Here is a 16,307-nt window from a genome sequence, read left to right as displayed (position 1 = left end):
AAGTCTAAAATCTTCCGGGATAGTTCATCTCTACACTTCAGAGACCCTGTGGCAGGGCAGAGCCCTGCTTGTAAATAATCTTTGGTTTGCGTGTTGGTAGTGGTGGTTGGCAGGGATGGGGTTAATTACTATCCCTGCCAAAAACATGTGAGAAAGTGGCTGGAGCCTATATGGAATAATTGATGATTAATTAGGCTCCAGCCACATGGGATATAAGGGGAGAAAATCCTTTGTTTGAGAGGTGTTGGGAGGGAGTCGGTGAGTGAAGACTGTGTTGTTTGTTTTATGGCTATATGAACCAGTGAAGGAGAATGCCCAGCCTGACTTTAGTATCGTTTTGTGTTTGTGGCTTGTTTTGTTTACTGTTTATTTTGCTCTGTGAGCAGTGTTTATTTATTTTTGTAAAGAAATGCATGCCCCAGCTCTTAAACCCACAGCTACTGTCTCTCTAACCCTTTGCCATCCTGTTTGAGTACTTTCCTCGCATCCACACCCAGGGCTCAGCGGCTTGGTAACACCTATGCTTATGTTTAACAGAAGAGACAGCTGGCGTGACACTGGGTGTTTGCCTGTTGATCTTTAGTCCTCCTGATTGGTCAGTTTGAGTATCAATAAGGAAACGACAGACCAGTCAGCCTTTAAGTGGGTGATAGCAGGCATTGGGTTGGCTTCGTTTTAGAATACTTCACAGTACTTATGTTTCACAAGTAACAGTTACAACTCTGATGACTCTGACTTAGCTTGCATTTGACTACACCAAACTTCCCTGAATTAATGTGTTGTCACCAATTCCTTGATCCTTCAATAAACCAATGCATTTTTATTAAAGTGGCAAAAACAGCACCAGCTCTTTTTTTTTTATGTATCACCACTTTAGTATTTTGGTATCCTAATTTTAAATCAACTAATATGCATTCATGTTATTAAACAGAAGTATTGTTATTGGCATTTTAATAATTTGGGAATCAAAGGGTTAAACTGCAGGTTGTGTGTCTTTCTGACTGCAGAGGCTTTCCTTACCTACTCTCTTCACAGTGTCATGGCAGTTGTTTATTTTTTTTGTTTTGTTCAATGTTGTAGGCTGCTTAAACTTTATCTAAACCATTAGATACAATAGTTTGGCACTTACTTCATGGCATTATACTTCACAGAAATAATACTTATTAAGGAGTACAGTAAATGTAAAGGTACTTACCATAATTAATCCTAGTTTGCATGTCGTGAAATCAACACAGTAAAGGGGATTGGCGTTATTCAAAACAAGCAATTCATTCAAAGATCATTTTTATTTATTTCCAGTATCCTGGATAAATATCATATTGTAAGAGAAAAATACATATGGCAACAAAAATAATGTAAACTCATCTCAGTATTTATTCTAATTAAAAACTGAACCATGTTGAACAATGAACAATGTAAAGGCCAGTTTATTTGACGCAATGTAACATATGGTTACCTTGCACTAATCTTTGCAACAAAAAAATAAATGATGTATTTTTATGTAAGGCAAAGATCTGAGAATTTTTTTTATGAATTTCTTTCCAAAGTGGGGTTGCTATGTACCAACACTGTAACACTTCAGAAACATGGCTGTTTTCTTTACAGTTCAGTACTTGATATTGGGTCATCAAAGTGAGATCCAGTGTGGTTTGTGGGAGTTAAAAGATCAAACTTCACATAGAAGAGCAAACATTAGGACCTACGTTCCCTGGACAAAGTCTACCCACAAAACAATGTTAACAGTGAATTACAGCAGTAGAATGGGGCCAGTTAGGATGACAGGACAAGAAATGACCCTTATAATAGAAACACCCATGTTTCTATGGGGCGCAAGTACATTCCAAAAGGCAAAACAAGAAGCTCACCTCAAGCACCAATAGCTCTTACTTTAGCAAAGCTTAAATACATTTTTTGTTTGTTACCTGCTTATATAGAGCGTGAATTTATTTTAAATTGATAACTGGAAATTTAAAAGCAACTATATTTGTTTAAAAGGCAGCCAACATGGTGATCAGACAGTACACCAATTTTCCAGCCACGAGGTTCCCTTTCAGTCAATTCTGTTAAAAACCATCATGTACACTAAGGCCTCACGGTCTTGTCCCTGAAAAGCAGTTTGTCTAAATTGGTTTGTTAGTTCCTGGAATGGGGACAGTGTGGCGGAGGAGCACCCTCTACAGGTGCTTTGCTAGACACACTCATCAGCTGGCCGGCATGCATCCTCTCGTTGACACGTAGCACGCAGCCGTCCTGCAGCATGCGCATGGCGATCCGGGCGATGTTCCGCGAGTCATCCAGCCCGCAATGAGGCCGGCCATCATACTTCATCCCAAGGTTCCCCAGCATGGTCGTCAGCTTGGTTTGGGTTCTGGGTACCTGTGGATAACATGGTCGCATATTCGCATTATTCCCACAAACTCCCACAAAGTTGCCTATTACTCTCTCAGCACTGCTACATTAGAAAAACGGTTTATGGTTTTAACTGATAAAACATGTTGTTTCAGGCAAAACCGGCTGTGACAGGGTAGAAGCCCTGCTGGTGTAAATAGTGTGTGGGGGAATGCAAGGTTGGCAGGGATGGGGTTAAATCTGTCCCTGCCAGCAATTACAGGTGTGGCCATTCCCCAATTTGGTAACTGAGTGCTAATTGGGGAGTGGAGTATAAAACGTAAGTAAAATCCTGTTTGTTGGAGGAGTTTGGGGGAGAGTGTTTGTGCTGTGATTTTTGTATGGTTTTGCAATGTGGTAGTTAAGGCTAATGCTCAGCCTACAAGTATTGTTCTTTTGTTTAAAACCTTTATTTTGGCCCTTGTGCCATGTTTTGTTTGTATCTATTTGCTGTGTTTAATAATCGTGTGCATACACGCTTAAACCGCAGCTTTCTGTCTCTGGGTCTGTATTTCCTGCAGGTAGCCTGCCTGGGCCGTGACGTTACCCTGTCACACTGGTCAATTCCATTTTTTTGACAATGTAGAGAAAGTAAAAACCCCAACTTTTTTTTTTTTTTTTTTTTTTTTTTTTTTTAAAAACACAGAAAAACAGAAGCCCTTAATATAAAAATCAGACACATACAGTAGACACTTCCAAACTCCATGCTTGCACATAAAAATCATCCACAGACACCAGACGCTAGAAATACTGCTCATGACTGCAGTAAAAGGTGAAAAGTTCACGTTGGGGCCGCAGCAATTTTGATCAATTAAACTAAGGCTGATGCAATGAACCACTATTGAGAACTTAAAAAAATATATATTCCAAAATTCTTGCAAAACCAAATTAAAAAAAAAAAAAAAAAGATGTTGTTAAGCTATGAAACACGTGAGAAGACTGAAAAGCAGGGTTTCAGGTCAGGATTTTAGGGCATGAGTAAATGAAGGAAAGCATACAAAAGTAGCAGAGAAGGCTCACCTTGTAAAAGTTCCCGTAGGCTTTGCGTATATTTATCCATTTCTTGGCAAACTGAGGATACCGGATACGGCTTATATGGCACTGAATGTTTAAGAACTTACTCATATCCCAGGATCTAAAACACATAAAAAAGTAAAATACAAATCAAAAAAGGAAAAGATTTAGCAAAGAAAAAAAATAGGTCATACAACAAACTTAACATGCTAAACACAGAGAGACACTGGCTTTATTCTAAACAATATATAACTATGCTGCTACAATTTGACAAATGTGTAATGCATGCTTTTAAAAGATGCTTTTCCTCTTAATTACAAGCAGATCAAAAGATCACTGATGACGCACAAATCATGAAATCATGTTTATGCTCTTCATAAGTTAGATCTAAGATAACATTAGACAATTTCAAAAGAAAATAAAGACTTGCTCCTGCCCTATAATAATGATAAATTGGTACACAATTTAACATTACCACAAACAGGAAACTGAGTTCACAAAGTTTAGGGCAGCGGTATTAAGATCTAACACAAATGAAATAATTTACACTGAACACTTACATATAGATTATCCAACCCCAGTAATCCTACTCGATCAACAAATAAGAGCAACACTGGTTCAAAGTGACATAGTTCACTTTTGAGACTTTTGTAAACTAGTACAATCTTGGATACAGAAGCACATGCTATCTGAGAGTCTACAACCTGTTTGCCACACCAGCTCTACTATTGTGGCTGAAAATCTGAGAGACACAGATTTTGCAGATGATCAAACATTGTAAGGCCTCTTGTGAGCAATACTTCTCAAGAGACGCTGTGAGCAGATGCCCAACACTGGATTTGCTGCACTCTTGGGACAAGTCAGACTCCTGTTCCTAGAATCTGCAGGTAGTGTGCTATAAAGGTTTTGTTTTCCAGGAACTTGGACAGACCCCTGTCATTCTCTTTTCAACTTACCCATCTGTCAGCACTGCATATTTATGCTTTGTTCCTAGCTCCTTTTCTTTAAGCCAATCCACTACCTTCTGAAGCACATTAGGAAAGGTATCAGCCTTATCAACAGTTTCCTGAAAAAATAAGAAACACAAGTACTGTACTAAGATTTTAAAACGTTTTTTAAGGTTTAGTTTCCATAAAATTAACTTTGTGCTGAGAAAAAAAATGTAAATTAATCTATTAGCTGTTAGAACCATGAACAAGGCAGTAGATGTCAGGTTGTTTTATTGATGTGCATTAATGTGAGTTTTTTGAAAAGATGTAAGCAAGGCATTGCAGTGGACTCGTACATATCTGATTTTGTTTAATTGAAAATAAATAGTTTTATTATATTGTTTGTAACTGAAGCCTTTATGTCAGGGGTGTCAAACTCAGTTCTGGAGGGCCGCAGGGTCTTCTGGTTTTCGTTCCACCCAAGCTCTCAGTTACTTAATTGGTCTAATTATTTGATTAACTGGACACATTTAACACTTCTCTTCAGGCCTCAAAATGTTTCACAGGTAGTGTACCTTGAATCAAGTGCATTTTTAAAACCATCAACTGTAAAAGACCATGAAAAATCAAATTGAACAAATAATTAGATCAATTGGGTTAATTGAGAGCTTAAGTTGGAATGAAAACCAGAAGACCCTGCGTCCCTTGAGGACTGGAGTTTGACACCATTGCTTTATGTACTTTGGTTGTGCCCATGGTAAACAGAACCCTGAGATACCCCCATTTGTTATAAAATGTTGAAAGACCTTGATTATATATATACATATATATATATATATATTATATATACATACATATATATATACATACATATACACACACAAACATATATATATATATATATGTATATATATATATATATATATATATATATATATATATATATATATATATATATATATATATATATATATATATTTTAAAGCAAACAAATAATCCCCTCTTGTTTGAAGATCAATGATTTTAGCGAGAAGGCCTGTGACCACACAAAAAAGATGTATGACTGAGTGCTTACTTCTGGTTTTTCTATGGGCTAGGACAATGCTTCTCAAATGCAGCCACCAGCAGGATTTTGTGCGGCCACAGCAGCCCCCCAGTAACTCCTCTCTTAATCAACCATTACCTTAACCCGCTATCTAGCTTTCATTCAGTGCAGCTCATGCTGCTTCTGTTTGTTAGCCTCTATTGGCCAACAGTGTCACTATAATCACATGCATGTTGATTGGCAGAGCTTTCATTTTGGCATGCGTCACAAATCTCTGCCCATTTCGCTGTGTCAGTGCTCATTGGTTGATCAACAAGAGAAGACTTTAGTAGTGCCATGTGAAAACAGCAGTATGGAGTACAGAGTAATATTATTTTCTGTAGTGCAGAGAAACTAGCTGAATATTCAAGTAAAGTGCTGCTTCAGATCTGACAAGCTAGTCAGAATCGGGGGATAAAGATGCAGCTATGTCATTCGAAATGCTTCACGCTTTCCAAACACTGGCCCAACTTCCTATTTCCTATTATGAGAGTAATAAATAAAAACCAAAACTGAGTTATTTTTCTTTGTACAACTGTGTAAAAAAATGTGTAACTTAACTACTGTTTGACATCTTCTGCTTTATTAGTTAATTCAGTGGAGCAAAGTAAGGCCTTCAAAACCTATTATTCTGGAATATTACAGTTCTACATATAATTTTATGATATAACAGCATTGCAAATTGTTATACTTTTGTTAGATTTCGCTGTTGTCAGAGCAGCAGTGTGGAGTAGTGGTTAGGGCTCTGGACTCTTGACCGGAGGGTCGTGGGTTCAAGATGGGGGACACTGCTGCTGTACCCTTGAGCAAGGTACTTTACCTAGATTGCTCCAGTAAAAACACAACTGTATAAATGGGTAATTGTATGTAAAAATAATGCGATATCTTGTAACAATTGTAAGTCGCCCTGAATAAGGGCGTCTGCTAAGAAATAAATAAATAAATAATAATAAAGGAATTATCCGTTAATTTAAACTAAACTCACCTGACAGCTTTAGAAGTTCCAAGTTGTTTTAAAGTTTATACTGAAGGAAACCAAAAAAGCGGTCTTGTAATGTGTATTCAACCCAAATCATTCTGCTAAATGTGTGTTAAATAATGATAAATTACATTTCACTCATTAGTGTACAAATAAATTGAATGTTGCAATAACCCTTAAGAAATAACACTAGATATTAGTGTTTGGGAAGTTACTAAAAAGAAATCTTTTACAGTTATAAGTTACTTGAATAAAGATGTAACTAGTTACAGTAACGTATTACTTTGAAATTTGTTTTAAATACTTACATTTACAAATAGTTGCTTCTCAGGCACAGTTTACATTTTACACAGATACTTCTTTTTTGGTTTGGTCAGGCTGCAGCTCAAAATATTCTTTGAAACTCCAGTTATCGAACCTGCTCCTTCCCTCCTCTTTCGGCATTTTCTAGCAAGATGATGTAATTGACTTGCATTTCTGAAGTGCTTTCTGATGTCAACTTATGCATTATATATGTATTTTTTTAAATGTATTTATTATTTCTTTAAGTGTAACTAAAAGTAACTATCTGAAAAATGAACCATTACAGTTACAAGTCTCTGAAAAAATATAATGAGATTACAGTACTGCACTACATGTACTGTGTTCTTTCCCAACACTGATAATACAACTTGCTGTAGCTCGGAAACAAATTGCAAAATTACCTGTGTGATTCCAGTAAGTTGGACACAGAAATCAGAAAGCTGGCTGTTAACTTCTGGCTTCACATATTGCTGAAATGAATCTTCCTGTTCACAAAATACATAATAACATTTTACAAATTATAAGTTTTCAGTAATTGGAGCATCCACAATAGTCCCACATGATTTTAAAATATCTACCAGTATGTCTAATAGAACACCTACTGGTCAAATTAGGTAATTGCCCCAACCCTTCAGTTGGAATAAACATCCAGGTTAAATTCTCTACATTTATTGAAACATTATCATCTTGTCTTATTGAGCTTCACAAACCGATGACTTGATTATTCAGTGAGCGTGATTGGTATTGATCGGGGTACAATTCCAAGTTAAACAAATGAAGAAACAACCGATTAGATTTGTGTGGATTGCTGTTCTCCAGAGTAATAAAACCAGCAATCGCCACACATCCACGCAGCCGTTTCTTCACGTGTATCACTTTGAATGGTAAATTAGACCGATCACCACCAATGACCCTCACCCCGCCTGATTTCTGTCGAAAGCTCAATTCAAATAATCAGTTTGTGCAGCACTATGGTCTTGTTACCAAAAAACAATGCTAACAGCAGCACCTACAATCTCCAGTGTGTGTGTGTTGACGAGGACCACAGGGAACTCAATGATCTCATGGAGGTAGCCTGGTGGATTGCTTTCCTCGCACGTGGCTTCGAAATCCACAACACAGATGTACTCGTAATAGGTGTCATTGCTGATGCTCTCAGTCTGTACCGTCTGCATCAGTTTCTGCTTCTTGTAATAACTTTTGAGCCTCTTCTTTAACACATCTTTCACACCCCTAAGGAAGAATTTGTATGGGTTAGATGGGTCAGCTTTTGGTTCATTGAAGCATACGAAATTGAAATGCCTTCAATAAATTAAAATGCAGTAGCAATGTATAGCCAACAATTGCCTTCAAGTCCATTTCAAGACTTTTTCAGTTACTTAGTTATTTCATTGAACTTTACATGTATATGGACCTGGAACAAAGTCTTGCATTTGAATGGAATGGACAAGACAAGGTTGCCTACAGGGTCGTCCAAAAGTCTGGAATTGAAAGCAATATCATATATTATGCTGAAGGATGTCTGTTAAAATCGGACTGCCACAACCTGTTGACAATCTGCAACACACATCAAAATGATCGGAGTTTGTTTTTCTTTGCTTAAAGGCATTTCACACCAGAGCAGATACACCCACATGATGCCTGACTTATTTATGGAACACCCTGTATGGATGTTTCTGACCTTGGACAGACAAGATTGACAGGTATAACATGAATAGCTCAGAAATATATTGTCGAACAAGACACCTCGCTGACACTGTCACCAATGAATTGCATGTTGTATAGATTTTGGAGAATCAGACCATGTAATTTAGGACATTCATGAAAATTCATACCTATAGCTATCATTCAATCAATTCCATTTAAAATATCCAAATGTTTGTGGATGGCATGCTTTATAAAATTAATTAATTCATTGAATGAAATCACCCATTTAGCATGGAATGACCCAATACAGATTCCAGGAACACTAATTATGCTTCACAAACATCTCAAATGCCTTGAAGACTACACTGCTTTCTATCACTACCTTGTGCTCACCTGGTTTCAAGTTTTAACTCTGCAAGCTTGGCGCTGAGCTCAATTTTACTCATCCTGTTGATGTGGCCATTTGCAAGAGCTATCTCTTTGTAAACAGGATCACTGAATTCACTTTTATTGGAAGCAGAGGGGGGTTTCTCCTTCTCATCAGGTGTGCAACATTGTTTATCCTGAAATACAAAACATTTGTATTAAAAAAGAAGGCTTGTTGTGTGACTTTTAAACAGGCACAAGCATTGTTAAAGACACAGAAGGGTTTTAAATAATGTAACTCAACTTTGTGTACCTTAGAAATTGAGAAACGGGGTCTCTGACTGTGGCATACTTTTTTTGCACACTTTATACTGCTGAAGGTGTGGAGAAAAAACCCTATGCCAAAATCTAGAACGCCATAATGTTGCATGTACTGTTACTTATCATACATATGTGTAATTATTTGAATAATAATAATAATAATAATAATAATAATAATAATAATAATAACCTGCACTGGTACAGGCAAAACAATTAAGCAATTCACTTACTTGAGCAGCTGTGTCACGTTTCTCCTGAACATTATGTTTTGGTTGGTTTTCATCTTGATATTTTATATTCTCCTTTTGATCCTCCATTTTCAAAACTTAAGAAAGCTTCGTCGGTGTGCTGATACAGCACCAGATATAAATAAATAGTCTGTCTCGATTACAATAACAATACTATTGTATTGTCAAGAATATATATTTTTTTAAAAAATCGTTTCAAACACTGGACCGTGCATCCGATGACTGGGACTGACACATTCGCGCTATATTCCCAGCTGCCTCAGTCAATGTGTGCTTCCAAGTTTTTCGTCCTGCGCATCTCTCACAGAAACAACATTTACGTCTCAGTCCTCGATGACAGCAAATACTGAAATTACATTCCACTTTACTTTACCGTTAACTGTCGTTTGTTTGCCAGTTGTCATTTTTGTTAACAGTTTAAAAACGGTTTGATTTTAAAATGCGCTCTTTATAGTTGGGCAATTACTTATTTCCTGTTTAAATTACAACGCGCGGAACAGATGCAACTACTTCCAGGGCACCACGACACGGAGAGAACTTAAAGAACGCCCCCCTAGTATTCTGGCAGACCGAATGCATGGCATTTTTTTTTTTTTTTTTTCTTCAGAATTATATTTTACTAACATGTATGCTTTACCATACCAATATACTGCGCAGGGGATTAAACTATGTTATGTCTTTACAATAAATAAATAACACATAGTTTTATTTTAAAACGTTTATAAAGTTTTTATTTGGGATCTTTTATTTTAATTTATTACTCTTTTGTATAAAAAAGACAAACAGGAAGAGATCTACCTCAAAGATAAGGGCCATTAACTGAGAGAAATGATCTGAAATGCATGCTTATATGTTGAACAATAAATGTAGGACACAGTCACAGACAGACAAAAGTGTTGGCAGTCTATGCTTATTATGTGGTAATTCAAGGTAACAGATTAAGGACAAGCATTTTGTAAACGTTAACCACTTTTTAAATAAAACAAAAAGCCAAAATACGCCATTTCTAGTAATTTAACAAATACTCTTTATTAAGAGTGTCCTCCTTTTGCTTTTATTATGGCTTTCAGATGTTTATGATCTTTCTTAGCCAGCATGTTACATCTTATTGGTGAAATCTGGGCCCATTCTGTCTTGCAAATTTCCTTCAGCTCAGACAGATTGTATACAATGCTTGTCTACTGCTTTTTCCAGATCAGTCAAAAGCATTTCGATTGGATTGAGATCTGATGATTGCAAATGCCATTTCCTTAAAAAGTGGTTTGCAGTGAGGTCTACATGCCTACCTCTTCTGTGTTCAGTGGCTTTTGCTTTTTTTTTGTTCTTTATTGTTGATTTTGGTATTCCATATTTCTTTGATAATGTTCTGTAACCATTTCCTTGTTGTAGTTTTCTGTAAGTGCTTTTTTCAAATGTGAATCCAACTCCTATGTACAGTGCCATGAAAAAGTATTTGCCCGTCTGATTTTCTGCATTTTTGCATATTTTTGACACTGAATGTTATCAGATCTTCAACCAATGCCTAATATTAGATAAAAGGGACCCTGAGTGAACAAATAACACAAAAATGTGATACATATTTAATTTATTTATTAAAGAAAGTTATGCAACACCCAATGCCCCCGTGTGAAAAAGTAATCACCCCCTTAGACTCAATAACTGGTTACGCCACCTTTAGCAGCAATAACTGCAACCAAACGCTTCCTGTAGTTATTGATTAGTGGGGTCAACTCTGGTGCAAAGTTGTATCCATACACTTCTATGGGGGAGTCAGGTGTTCACTCACATGGTGCGTTCTGACAGCTCTGCAACGCAACACAAACGGGCTGCAAAGATTTCGTCTGCACTCTCTGTTACACAACCCCCTCACCCCTAAGTTCTTCTCGTCCCTGAGGAGGTGTTCAGAGTCCCGGAAATGGCAGGACAGCCGTCTGTGTCGTCTGTGAAAAGCAGTGGCAGCGAGTTATACTGTTAAGAGGTCCGGACCCGGTAGGCTGCTGGCTGACATTCCTGGTTGACGATGCAGGCGGCCCAGGCAGTGATGAGTCTGGGTCCTCAGCCCTGTTTGCTGGAGTATAGGTGCTCTGCCCCTGATATGGGGCGAGCCGGTTTCAGTGTAGCACCACCTTAAAAAATGCTGCTAACAAAATAAAAAGATTCACAATAAATAAAGTGTTACGGGTTGCATTCAAATACCGTATAATGCCATCATGCAACAAATTTGGCAATTATGGCATTTTTAAAGACAGCCAAGTATGAATTCCAATTGTATAAGGGCAGGAATAAAATATGTCTTCTAAAGATTCAGAAAGTGTAAGCCATTAATCAATAAGATGTGGTAAGTAGGATTAACTTTATAATACTGAAGTGAACCTCAAATGAGAAAGACTAAAGCATTGGATAGGTGTGACAGGGTGACTAGTGGTCTGACGTCACGGCAGAAGCAGGAAGGGAAAAATAAACTGACACCAGGGCAAGTACTGCAGTTCAAAAGAAACAATCGGCTGGCTGCCGTTTTTATTTGCAAAACAAAAATAAAATAAATATTTAAACAAAAAGACTTTGCTCACAGAGCGAAATAAAAGGTTTTAAACATAAACAAATCACGAACACAAAAATAACGCGATCAGGCTGGGCAATAGCCTTCACTGATCACTGAAATCAAGTTTCTCGCTCTCCGTCTCTCTGCTCGCTCTCTCCCCTTTAACACCCACCCGGAGCTAGAGAGCTGCAGCCTTTTTATATCGTGGCCGAGGGGTTTAACTAGCTTGCAATTAATTATTCTATTACCCCTCGGCCACAATCTGCACGAGTTTTATTAATTACTACTGTGGATGGGGTTTCCCATCCACGCTACTAAATAAATCTGCTACGCCGTCAAAATCCCAAACAATAACAAAACATACGGTGCTCGCCGTCATATATACAATAAATCATCAAAATAAACAAACACAAAATAACACAGGGGCGGAGGGGGAACCCTCGTTCTGAAAATAAATAAACAAATGAATGTACAGGGCACCTCGCCCTGTTACAATAGGGCTTTAATAAGTTTGATATACTCCTTGTTCGTAATTGACAGTTTGAATTTGCATAGAAAATCATTATAGGATAGTGTGACAGGGTAACGTCACTGCCCAAGCTGTTACAGGCAGGAAAGAGACCCAGATAGAGTTTATTACACAAAAACAGGAACAAATAAACAGGCACAAGGGCCAAAATAAATGGTTTAAACAAAACAATACAATACAATAAGCGACTGTAGGCTGGACATTCACCTTCACCACAGACTTCCAAACACAGCCACACCTGTGATTGCTGGCAGGGATAGATTTAACCCCATCCCTGCCAACCTTACTAGTTTTACCAAAAAGGCAAGACAAGTAGTTTACTGGGTGGGTTATCACCCGCTAACACAGTACAGGTATTTAATTACCAAGTAAGTAGTAAATATGTATTTATAGCAATTGTAAATCAATACATAAAATAAGCTAAAATACGGGGCATTTCTCTACAAGAAAGAAAGGAAACTAAAATAAACTCAACCCTCCCTCTAATCTACAGAACAACAGGCTATCAGGGATTACACCGTATACCAAGCCTGTGTGTCACTTTACAAGTAGTCGGCCACAGTAAATGTAAACCTGCTTAATTTTGAACAGTACATTTCACTAGTCACTTCCCTTAGGGATTTGCTCCCAACAGCCAGCTATTGCTGTAGTTAACCAATTACTAATGATATATCCAAATTGGTTTACTCACGCCCTCTCATAAGTCAGAGAATAGTTTGCCCGCTACTCTCAGATCTTACAAAGGCAGATTTAGAATCTTAAGCCCCTTTCACACTGGCACTCCTACCCGGGTCCCGACCCGGTTTCTGACTAGCCGGGTCACAATCCCGCGTAGTGTGAAACCACGTACCCGGGTTGGCCTGGGTCACAGCGACCCACCTCAGAATGTGGGCCAACACGCTTTGACCCGGGTTGAGAAAGACCAAATGCATGACGGCTGTTCGTAAGCCGACAAAATAACAAACAGCCACGCCTGCGTGAAGGTTTCATTTCCGCAAGGAATATTTCTGTTTATTCTGTTTTGCCATATTTTTGTTGATTGAGACACACCATGAGCCAGATTGCTGCAGGGATGAGGTAACATTTGCTCTAATCCACATTTGGGCCAACGGTTCAGTTCAGAGAAGCTTGGATGGAAGTGTCCGCAAGAAGCTGCTTCACGGGCATTGATACGCGTATTGTGTATTATTATTTGTTTATTTAGCAGACGCCTTTATCCAAGGCGACTTACAGAGACTAGGGTGTGTGAACTATGCATCAGCTGCAGAGTCACTTACAATTACGTCTCACCCGAAAGACGGAGCACAAGGAGGTTAAGTGACTTGCTCAGGGTCACACAATGAGTCAGTGGCTGAGGTGGGATTTGAACCGGGGACCTCCTGGTTACAAGCCCTTTTCTTTAACCACTGGACCACACAGTGGACCACATTAGTTTAATTGTATTTTTTAATTTTTCACCAACCCAAAGGATTTAAGGCTCTGAATACAAATGGATGTTCCAATGTGTCAAAGGCTTTAAAGTCAAGATAAAGAATAAAACCACTGTATCTAATGTCTAATAATAAACATATGTGATTATGATTATGAATACCTTTAATAAAAACTGATTGGGATTCACTGATAACTTTAGCGGTGCCTTTATTTTAATTTATTTGCGTAAATGCAGGCTAACAACTTATAATCAGAACAACATAAAGTAATTGGTAGCCGATTATTCAAAAATAAAGCTATTTACCTGGCTAAGAAAGCAGAGTTATGGCCTTGTTTCATAGAACACAACAATTAATTTAAATCCGTGCATTCACATAAAGAATCCCTAAGATCAGACCAAAATATGTATCAAACTGTTCATTGAAATGATCTAATACCTCAAATTTGGTTATATGTTTGTAATTTCCATCAATTTGAGGTATAATTGTACAAGTCTATAATTGAAGCATTAAAGAAACTCAATTTGAGAACATTTGGAACTGTATACATTTTATTAGCAATTTTATGGTGATCATCTATCTTTTGATTATAATGAGGAGAGCAGTTATGGATTTTTTTTTTTTTTACTTTGAATCTGCTTTTCTAAATTAAAAAAATAAGAATAATTGTTTTTGCCTTTTTTCTGTCTCTTTGCTTTCGATTAAATAAAAGCCCCAATTGGCTTTATCTTTATATAGTTTGTCTGGCTGTGGTTGGAAAGACTTTCATTTGGATCTAGTTTAATTATTTAGTTTAGCATATTTATTGCAAACTAGATGTATATCCAAAATAATTGTTAAATTTGTCTAATTTTAGACAAGTCTTTACCAACTTTAATAGAAAAGTTTCCAGTGTTTTAGTGATTTGTGATTTATGTATTTCTTTAATAAGAGCCTTAATTTGGTTACAGTGAGATGCATTGTTAAGTTACAATTACATTTCCAGTAAGACTTAAAGATGTACGTTTGTAGCTGAGGTTCTAAAAGAAGATAAATACAGGAGCGAACAGAGAGGCAGAGAGGGGCAGGATGAGATACAACACTCTAACAAGCTTTTAAATGAATTATGTGCGTTAACTTCATCTCAGACCTGGTCCTGACTGCTGCTCTATATTGAACAATCTTATTTTAAAGGTACAGACCAAAATTGATAGATGTCTTGAAAACATCCCTTTTAAATGTTTACCACAGTAAATTTGCACAGTAAGTTTTTTTGTTTGTTTGTTTGTTTTTAAATATGCTTTACACTGTTTATGCCTTATCATGTTTTCATTATGTTTTACTACACTTTGCTATGCTTCTACTATTAACATTTTTAGAAAGGATGCTACATTGCATAAAGAAAAAAGAAAGACACAGAGAATTCTGGTGATAAGTGAAGAATGTGTCAGGTTTCGATATAAATCCCTATATTAATTATATATATATATATATATATATATATATATATATATATATATATATATATATATATATATATATATATATAAAGTGTAATTGAACTTGCTTCCTGAACATATGTGATAGAGATGATCATTTAAAAATGAACATGATACAAATCCATAGTTTTGGGGAAAAGATCTGGTTATTTATCATTTTAAATCACAAACACAACAGACCCTTATTTATTATGTCGTGCTTTCTTGAGAGTGCTGTGATTGTATCTGTTTTGCCATGAACCCAGTTCATTTATCATACTTTCTTCAGCTTAGGCTTTTCTTATTGGCCTAATATGACCAATATATGTTTGTTTGACATATAAAAGAGAAAGCTTCAAAACTACTTGTTCACAACCAACTTGCTGTCTGTATGATGAAAAGTTGCAGCCGAGTAAGCTGTGGCTCATGTGACACTAATTTCACTTTGTACAATACAGAATAAAGAGGATATCACAAGGTGGAGGTATGTATTATAGCATGGTCAGTTTACCTAGTAACTTAGTATAACACATTTTCCTAATTTGGGTTTTTTTTATGAACAGTACAATGTTAAACAGTCAAACTGCACCATAACATTAATATGCGCTAGAAAAGGCTACCATGACTTACATTCTGAGAATACAGAGAAGTCTCAGGCAGCAAACTGTTTCAAATATTGCCTTTAAATTGCTTATCTATGTAAACAGTGAACAAGTAGGCCAACATAATGAATAACTATTTTTTGTAACAGAAGTCAAACATAGTTTAATCAAAAACAGCTTTTATAAGGTCACCATCAAGTTTCATGACCTACAGTGGTGCCACTGTGAACTTTTTTTTTTCTTTAATGTGCTTCTGGAAGCATGTTTTCCAAAGTAGAAGATATGGGCCCAGATATTCGAAGCGATGCGCAATCCCCTGGCAAAATTGATATTTTCCAACACGGCACATTGTTTCAAAAATATTTAGCTATACAGTTAAACGGGATTACACTTAAGCGTGTTGGTGATTCCCAGTCCTTGCATAAAATATTACTTTACCATTAATAAAATCCATAATGTAAGTATTGA

At 36.9% G+C, this 16,307-nt stretch overlaps 1 protein-coding gene across 1 annotated transcript; it reads right to left on the bottom strand.

The window, feature by feature from the left end:
• Window positions 1–1,267: 1,267 nt before the first annotated feature.
• Window positions 1,268–9,716, bottom strand: LOC131727739 (3'-5' exoribonuclease 1-like). The gene is made up of 7 exons (XM_059019000.1): window positions 9,262–9,716; window positions 8,738–8,907; window positions 7,711–7,930; window positions 7,099–7,182; window positions 4,359–4,468; window positions 3,409–3,523; window positions 1,268–2,376 (listed from the first exon to the last, which is right to left on the bottom strand). Exons 1-7 carry the CDS (start codon window positions 9,346–9,348, stop codon window positions 2,134–2,136), a joined length of 1,029 nt encoding a protein of 342 aa, XP_058874983.1. The 5' UTR covers window positions 9,349–9,716; the 3' UTR covers window positions 1,268–2,133.
• Between the last annotated feature and the right edge of the window lie 6,591 nt (window positions 9,717–16,307).

This window comes from Acipenser ruthenus, unplaced genomic scaffold (assembly GCF_902713425.1).
Source record: "Acipenser ruthenus unplaced genomic scaffold, fAciRut3.2 maternal haplotype, whole genome shotgun sequence".
NCBI classification, from domain to species: Eukaryota; Metazoa; Chordata; class Actinopteri; order Acipenseriformes; family Acipenseridae; genus Acipenser; species Acipenser ruthenus.
The sequence above is the reverse complement of the archived record's forward strand: the minus strand, read 5'-3'. Positions and strand labels throughout refer to the sequence as shown.

Bases quoted from the DNA above. Each gene is read 5' to 3' on its own strand.
- LOC131727739 (XM_059019000.1), bottom strand. From the start codon at position 9,348: ATGGAGGATCAAAAGGAGAATATAAAATATCAAGATGAAAACCAACCA. The intron at 7,931-8,737 runs GTGAGCACAAGG...ATTCTTCCTTAG, and splicing joins GAGTTAAAACTTGAAACCAG to GGGTGTGAAAGATGTGTTAA. The intron at 4,469-7,098 runs GTAATTTTGCAA...TTATTTTTTCAG, and splicing joins AACTTACTGGAATCACACAG to GAAACTGTTGATAAGGCTGA.